This window comes from Triticum dicoccoides, chromosome 7B (assembly GCF_002162155.2).
Source record: "Triticum dicoccoides isolate Atlit2015 ecotype Zavitan chromosome 7B, WEW_v2.0, whole genome shotgun sequence".
NCBI lineage: Eukaryota > Viridiplantae > Streptophyta > Magnoliopsida > Poales > Poaceae > Triticum > Triticum dicoccoides.
Genome location: NC_041393.1, coordinates 533,754,793 through 533,763,678, shown reverse-complemented (window position 1 = coordinate 533,763,678; position 8,886 = coordinate 533,754,793). Strand labels below are relative to the sequence as shown.

General features: G+C 43.5%; 1 protein-coding gene across 1 annotated transcript; it reads left to right on the top strand.

Annotated features, from left to right (window-relative positions):
* The first annotated feature begins 697 nt into the window (after positions 1-697).
* On the top strand, positions 698-2,130 carry LOC119335227. Its single transcript, XM_037607384.1, has 3 exons — positions 698-996; positions 1,083-1,216; positions 1,784-2,130. The coding sequence occupies exons 1-2, from the start codon at positions 926-928 to the stop codon at positions 1,210-1,212; spliced, it is 201 nt and encodes a 66-aa protein (XP_037463281.1). The 5' UTR covers positions 698-925; the 3' UTR covers positions 1,213-1,216; positions 1,784-2,130.
* The last annotated feature ends 6,756 nt before the right edge of the window (positions 2,131-8,886 follow it).

Here is an 8,886-nt window from a genome sequence, read left to right as displayed (position 1 = left end):
CTATATACTCAATTAGTTTCAAATCATTTTATAAACCTGTAAAATATGTCTTCGACATAAACAGGTTGCATAACAACACCCCCACAGGCTCCATACCGTTGGGCTGGCTTATGCTGTGCTTGTTTGGTCTTTAGGAACCAACTTTCGATGAAAACATTTTAATATTAAAACAAATAGCTAAACTGGATCTGTTGTCAATCCACAGCCCAGAGCGGCTACATCTAAACTACCCTTACGCTTCTTATTATTTATTTACATGAAAAATTCCATCACTACTACCTCTTGTTTCCCCTCGCTGCTTTCGCATCCACTTGCTGGATGTCCATCGCCGTCGACGTGCATCTCCCATCTTCTCTATAGAATGAAGTGTGAGAGCAACATAATACGAGGGTAACATAACACTCGTGCAAGTGAAAGTGGAAGAGTTGGTTGGTCGTTTGCGGTGAAGTCGAAGTCTCTTGATCGGGGAGAAGCAATGACAGTGTAGTGACAACCTCAACGAAGATCTTCTCTTCGATGATGTGTGTATGCCTTTGTGGGTAGCCAGTTTGGTTGGGTGTCCTGTTTTGCGGACATGTTTTTGGTTTGGTTTTCAGTTAATTAACCGGTCAATTCTCTATTGTCTTTCAGGGTCTGGTTTCGTAAAAAAGAAAAAGTGGAAGAGCCTGATCTGGACTTCTATCGGACGGCACGTAACGCACGGCGCTGTAGCGGATCCCCCTCCTCCACCTCTCTCTCCTCCAGGCGCCGCCGGTTCTCCTTTCCTCTCCTCTTTCGACTCCCTCCGCCGCCGCCGCCGACACGTACGGGCCAGGGTCCAACCACCGAAGCCAGGGTTAGCCGAGGACTGTCTGAGCAACGGTTTTCCGCACTGCTGCTTATCCGCTGACGAAGAACTCCCACTAGCCCCAAATCCCAGCGGAAGATGCAGGCCAAGAAGCTGACGCTGCTGCAGACGGTGGCTGCCGCCGGAGTCTTCTCAGCCGTCTCCTTCTGGTAACCTGCAATCCGGTGCAGTTCTAGCATCCCCCTAGCCATCCAAATCCATGTTCCTAAGGGTTTGGACCTCCCTTGTTCTGCAGGTACGGCTTCATGTTTGGGAGGGAGTCTGCGCGGCGCGAGCTTGGTGGCATCATCGACGACCTTCGCAGCGGCTCCACAGCCACCTCTGCCGCGCCCTCCTCCGACTCACACGCTCACCCCAAACCATAGTGTGGTAATGCTATTTCCCTTCCTTCTTTTTCCACATATGCTTAGAATGCTCGACCGAAGAACAAGATGATGATGCAGCCAATGTGCTTAAACCATAGTAGTCAGTAAGTTGCTTAGATGTAAAGTTGTAAATACATTGGTTTATGGTGCTATTTTTGGCATGTCTGTTGATGTATGCGATGGACTGGTTTTGGTTCTCCCATCGTTTGTCTTGAGCCATGGTCGCAATATTCCCTGCAATGGTGCCTCATCGAATAAACACTAACCAATTGGCTGGCTTCTGTTCATCGTGTAATTTCCTTGTCAATATGGTATAAGAGTGTTGTTCAGGGCAACTATTAAGAATGTACAAGGAGGGTTAAAAGCTTGAACAAAGCCAATGGTCATTATCTATGTTCTTGCACTCACTATGGAGTTTACTCTGAGTCTGAGATCTAAAGTTTGTAAATAGATTGTTTAATTATGTTTGCTGGAGCCTTACACCATAGTTCTTCTATAATGAAGTGGTACAACTAGTAATCAAGTTAACTGTACAGAAAAGACTGATCGAGCATTCTTATGATGTTTACAGATCCTGCTCTACAGTGTCAAGGAGGTGGGTATTAGAAGAGTTGCCAAGCAGTTCTGGTAAAAAGTAACATTTTCAGATGAAGATCTAAGCAATTAGTAGACCTATGTTTAGCAGGTTTCCTTTTGTGCTTTTCTTACGCAAACAAATTATGCTACAGTGTGATTTGGTCATCAATTCTTCCACTGTATAACAATGGTGTACATTCGCTCTCCTGGCGCACCTAAGCTGGAAAGTGGTAGTGGATAATCCAAAATATCCGATATCTGTATGCGAGAAAATGCCTATCCGTATCTGAAATATCCGCACCCGAACTAAAATGGAAATGGAAGGTATCCAGATTTATTTTATTACAAATACAAATACAAATATGGTAGTATGAGATTTTGACACAAATATGGTTATGGAAGTGGATATATCCATAGCCGAATAAAATTACATGAGCTAATTGTAGCAGTTCTAGCTCTAATATGCGCAATTGTCCAACATAAAAAGCCTAAGAAGTGGTCATATTTTACCTTTTCTGCGATTAAACTTGAAAATTGTTATGCATTATAGTAGTATTTATTCATAAAACTCTCTATCAATGTCTTATTGTATGTTGCAAGTTGATTATTTTGTGTCACATAGCTATTGACTTATTTTCCTTAACTAACACGTCGCTATTAGTAGTACATGTTCCGAATCGAGCAAACACCCGATATGTATCCGTATTTGAGTAACATCCGCTCTGCAGTCATATCTGATAACATACGTATTCGCATTCATATTTGTTTTTAAAATATGAAAACGGAAGTGGGAAGAGCACTGTCCGATCCATTTCCACCGCACCAGAATAAGTGATGCATTTTACTGATGACCGTGATCAGGTTTTCATGCCATGAAATTATTGAACACCTGGTTTGAATATTCTAGAAAACTTGGAAGAAAATATTCTTATGGTCTGTTTTCATTTCCTCAGTGTTTCATTTGCTTGTGACCACCTGCACATGGATGCTTTTGATATGAACTGTCTATACGTCGAGAGATATTTTAAAATTATCTGTAGTCCTTTTCTGTGTGATATGAGCCCTTTAAAATGCACGTGTCACTCTCAGCGCAATAATTCATTCTTGCAAGCCAGTTTTCTGTCTAGCTGGTGGAGCTTTGAAGTTCCATTCAGAAATATCTTCTTGACCGGTGCTGCACATGTTCCATTCAGAAATATCTTCTTGACTGGTGCTGCACATTTTTGCTTTAGCACGAATGAGTTAAGACATGTTGTATGATGCATGTTAGCAGCTGGTCGACTAGGATGTAAGAGGAGAAGGCACACCATGTCCATTCAAGCACCTTCATATGTGAGCTATCTTTTCTAATAAAACTGCATGGGCCATAGGCATGTTCAAACATGGAATTGAGAACCCATGTCAATGCTACTTGTACTAGCATAGACACAAAGTTGCAGAACTAGTGCAATTGTTAATACTGGAATTCTTCCGTGCCAGCTTTTTGAACCTGCTTGAAACCAGCTTGAAGGAGGAATCATCTTGTTCACTCGAAGTTCCTTCCTCCAAACCTGGCCTTTGGGTTATAAGATCTACTGTAAAATGGAGTGAAGTACACATTGATTTTTCACTTTAGTCTATATTCATACAAACATCCAAGAAAATAAACATTTTGTGCAGCAATCTTCCATGTGCATGAATAACAGTAAATTTTATGATTAGATTAGACACACTTTTTGGAAAAATCAAAAGAGCTGGACATATCTGAAGTGGACGATTATGACTGAAAAGATTGTGTCTTATCATCTTTCATTCTGGGTTGGAGAGGCACACAACAGGCTCACAATTATCCTGAATCTACATGATTGTCATGCTCTATACTTATTTGTTTGCTCCTTTCTCTTCTACCGTGGTATGTTTTGTTCATTCTATGTAATATTTTGCCATATGGTTCATGGTTGACTAATTATACTTCCGAAATGCATTATTTGCAAGTGATCTAACAAAGAGCGAGTTGGGTCATTTAAGTTTCTGCGAAGAAGGGTTCAGCGAACCGGAGTCTAAAACTTGTAGCTCTTCCATAGTAGAATGGGTTAACCACCAATGGAGATTATTAATCAGAAGTCCCTCTGTTAGGGTGATATGTTCAACTACTACTGCATAAGAGAGGGTAGAATAAAGTTCACTTTGCTGTCAATTATTCTATAGTTTTACGCAAACTAGTTATTCTATAGTTTGATTTGGTCATCAATACCTTTTCTTGCCTTGTATAACAGTGTTGTACATCCTCTCTGTTGGTGCACAAGAGTGTTTTTTAGGGAAAACTCGCTGCATTTATTTATTCATCACGCTTGGCAAACTACTCCCTCCGGTCCTTTTTACTCTGCATATAAGTTTTGTTCGAAGTTAAAATATTTTTACTTTGACCAAATTTATAGATTCACATAGCCAACCAATGTTGTTAGATTCATTATGTAATGTAGTTTCATAGTATATATATTTGGTATTGTATATGTTGATATTTGTTAATATAAATTTGGTCAAAGCTTGCTAAGTTTGACTTGACAGAAATCTAATACGCGGAGTAAAAAGGACCGGAGGGAGTACTAGATAACCAAGTCCAAAATAGACCCTGGAGGTACATGCAACCACGTTTTGCAAAGTTTATGAGTGCAGCCATCCCTGGCAAGATTATGAGCCGCTCCGTTTGCAGTAGCCGAACCCAACACACTTTAAACTCCTCAGTCTGCTTCATCAAACCCTTGGTCTCTTCAACAATTCGCCCATAGTATCCATCTCCTGCCATAGTTAGTGATGTGTTCTACTGCTGACTATGATCAGATTTGCATGCGAGGAAATTATAGAACTCCTGGTTCGAATAGTCTGAAAACCTGGAAGAAAATTGTCTTATATGGTATGTTTTCATTTCCTTGATTTTCCATTTGCGTGTGACCACCTGCACACGGATGATTTTGATATGAACCGTCTGTATGCTGAGAGATATTTTTGAAATATCTGCAGTCCTTTTCTATGTGCCATGAGCTCTTTACAATGCATATGTCACTTACTTACTTACTTACGAAGCCTTTGATCCCAAACAAGTTGGGGTAGGCTAGGTATGAAACCCTTTCACGAGGACTTCCCAGGAGGTCACCCATCCTAGTACTACTCTCGCCCAAATGGGTTTCATACCCAAAAGACTGGCTAGTTTTTACGTTGGCTCGCCAAGCCTATCACAACCCTTAGATATGAAACTCTTTCACAAGGACTTCCCAGGAGGTCACCCATCCTAGTACTACTCTCGCTCAAATCGGTTTCATACCTATGGGACTGGCTAGTTTTTACGTTGGCTCGCCAAGCCTATCACAACCCTCCTCCTTTACCCGGGCTTGGGACCGGCTATGCCTAGAAGACATAGGCGGAGTTACAATGCATATGTCACTCTCAGCACTATAATTCATTCTTGTAAGCCAGTTGTCTTTGTAGCTGGTAGAGCTTTGGGGTTCCATTCGTAAGTATCTTTTGGCATCTAATTTTCTGACCTGTTATGCATATTCTTGCTTTAGCGAATTAGACATGTTGTAGGATACATGTTAGCAGTTGGTCGACTAGGAGGTAAGAGGAAAAGACACCATGTCCATTCAAGCATTGTAATATCCGAGCTATCTTTTCGAATGAAACCTCACGGGCCATAGGCATTTCAAACATGGAATTGAGAATCTTTGTCAATTTTTACTTGTACTAGCATAGGACACAAAGTTGCAGAACTGGTGCAATTGTTAATAGTACAAGTATCCTGTTCTTCCAGAGCTCAGGGGCTAGACCTTCAATTCTCGCCCACGGAACGTGCCCTGTTCTGGGCATCCACGTTCACGGTCATTGGGAATGGGCAGACCGCCCTGCTCTGGGAGGACCGATGGATAGGTGGCCAATCCGTGCGCGAGCTCATGCCTAACCTCTACGGCTGCATCCCCAAGCGACGACGGACGACGAGAACCGTGGCGGACGGACTCAATGGCAACTCCTGGGCACGCGACATCCAAGGCAACCTCGGCCTCCACGAGATTGGTCAGTATCTGCAGCTCTGGCAGATCATGCAGCGCACCGAGCTCTCCACCACACCGGACAGGTTGATCTGGAGATGGACGGCGAGCGGCACCTATTCCGTGCAGTCCTGTTACACGGCCACCTTCCATGGATCAATGGGCTGCCATTCCTGGAAGCTAATCTGGAAGTGCTGGGCGCCGCCGCGAGTCAAGTTCTTCCACTGGTTAGCCAACCAGGACCGCTGCTGGACGGCAGAGAGGCTGGCTCGCCACGGTCTCCAACATCATCCCCGCTGCCTCCTATGTGACCAGCAGCCGGAGACGATGCGACATCTGCTGCTGGAATGCCCCCTAGCCCGACAGGCATGGCACGAGACCCTGGCCTGGCTATGCATACCGGCCCCGATCCCAACACAGGAACTGTCGCTTACGGACTGGTGGAACCATGCCAAGGAAGACACGCCGCCGATCCTTTGCAAGGCCCTGAAATCTGTCGCGCTGCTCGTGCCTTGGATGGTCTGGAAACACAGGAACAGCTGCGTCTTCGACAATACGACGCCATCCCTTAGCACGCTCCTAGATAGCATTCAGGACGAGGCCCGCTCATGGGCGGCAGCCGGGGCACCTGGTCTCCGACTTGTGCTGCCCCAAACCTGGGATGTACATTAATTCACCTGCTGTAATCCGCACATCCTCAGATGTCTGTAACTGAACCTCCCCCCTTTTCAATGAAAAGAAACGCAAGGCTTTTGCGTTTTCTCAAAAGAAAAAAAGTTTTTTTTGAACCTGCTTGGAACTAGCTTGAACAAGGAAGCATCTTCACCTGGCCTTTGAGTTATAATAAGGTCTACTGATGTACATATTGCTTATTCACTTCAGTCTATATTCGTACAAACATCCAAGAAAATAGCCATTTTGTGCAGCAATCTTCCATGTGCTTGAATAATAGAAAGTTTTATGATTAGATTAGATGCACTTTTGAACAAATCTGAAGTGGACGATTATGACTGAACAGATTGTGTCTTGTCATCTTTCATTCTGGGCTGGAGAGGCACAAGACAGGCTCACAATTGGATAGATTGTTTCTGTTTCCCTTTTTTCTTTCATGCCCTGTCATGATCCTGAATCGACATGATTGCCATGCTCTGTACTTATTTGTTTCCTCCTTTCTCTGTTACCATTGTGTTTCTAGTTCATTTACCATATGGTTTTGAACATCTTGCACATGTGTATTATTTGCAAGTGCTCTAACAAAGAGTTATATACATGCCGCAGGAAGATGAGAAACTACTGGTATGGTAGGATCATCGAAATCTGCTTAATCAAACCCTTGGTCTCTTCAACAATTCGCCCATAGGTCAATCTATCCATCTCCTGCCAGAGTTAGTGATGCGTTCTACTGCTGACTATGATCAGATTTGCATGCGATGAAATTATTGAACTCCTGGTTCGAATAGTCTGAAAAACTAAAAGAAAATAGTCTTATATGGTATGTTTTCATTTCCTTGATTTTCCATTTGCGCGTGACCACCTGCACAGGGATGATTTTGATATGAACTATCTGTACACTGAGATATTTTTGAAATATCTGTAGTCCTTTTCTAAGTGCCATGAGCTCTTTACAGTGCATATGTCACTCTCAGCACTATAATTCATTCTTGCAAGCCAGCTGTCTTTGTAGCTGGTAGAGCTTTGAAGTTCCATTCTGAAGTACCTTTTGGCATCTAATTTCTGACCTGTTATTCATATTCTTGCTCTAGCGAATTAGACATGTTGTAGGATGCATGTTAGCAGCTGGTCGACTGGGAGGTAAGAGGAAAAGACACCATGCTCATTCAAGCATTGTCATATCCAAGCTATCTTTTCTAATGAAACCTCACGGGCCAGGCATAGGACGCAAAGTTGCAGAACTAATACTCCCTCCGATCCAAATTAACTGTCGCAGCTCCAGTACAACTAACTGCGACAGTTAGTTGTACTGGAGCTGCGACAGTTAATTTGGATCGGAGGGAGTAGTGTAATTCTTCCATGCCAGTTTTTTGAACCTGCTTGAAACTAGCTTGAACAAGGAAGCATCTTGACCTGGCCTTTGGGTTATAAGATCTACTGAGGTACATATTGCTTATTCACTTCAGTCTATATTCATACAAACATCTAAGAAAATAACCATTTTGTGGAGCAATCTTCCATGTGCTTGAATAATAGAAAGCTTTATGATTAGATTAAATGCACTTTTGAACAAATCTGAAGTGGACGATTATGACTGAACAGATTGTGTCTTATCATCTTTCCTTCTGGGCTGGAGATTGTTGTGCTCTTTCCGTTTCCCTTTTTTTCTTTTATGCCCTGTCTTGATCCTGAATCGACATGATTGCCATGCTTTGTACTCCCTCCGTTCCTAAATATATGTCTTTCTAGGGATTTCAACAAGTGACTACATACGGAGCAAAATAAGTGAATCTACACTAAAATATGTCTATATACATCTGTATGTGGTATTCCATTTGAAATCTCTGAAAAGACTTAGAGGCAGTTTGGTTCGAGGCCTGGACACTATGCCTGAAGAGGACTCGTGCCTGGATCCAGCCTGAATTGTTGAAAAAATTTGCCTGGCAAGGCTAGCCTCGTGCGAATGCGTTTGGCTTGCATCCTGGCAGTGCAGCTACTTTGCAGTATGATTAGTACATAAAAGATCCCATCCCCATTCCATGTACGCAAAAGAAATGGGCACTTATAGGCGCCGGCGCACCGGCCCAAACTTTGGCCGGTCACACCCTGCCCATTCGATTATTCGCTTCGAGCCGTTCAGATCTGATTCCTTCGTCCCTAACCTTCCACCCCCACACAGCAAAAACAAAAGCAGGCTCCAAGCGCAGCGTGGCTGCCCGCCTCCACCGTCTCAGGCCGTCCTTCCTGGTTCACTTACTCGCCTCCGCCATCTCCGGTCGTCCTTCCCGGTCCACGTCCTTGCCTCCGCACATAGATCGTTGTAGCTTGCTGCCGCCATGGTTGGAAGCATCTCTGTTTCGGGGTTACATCAATTTTTTGGCTGGTTGTAGCTCACCTTCTCACC

What these genes read in the sequence shown, in the direction of transcription:
- LOC119335227 (XM_037607384.1), top strand. Translation starts at nt 926, where the DNA reads ATGCAGGCCAAGAAGCTGACGCTGCTGCAGACGGTGGCTGCCGCCGGA. An exon ending in TTCTCAGCCGTCTCCTTCTG is followed by an intron (nt 997 to 1,082) that starts GTAACCTGCAAT and finishes CTTGTTCTGCAG; the next exon opens with GTACGGCTTCATGTTTGGGA.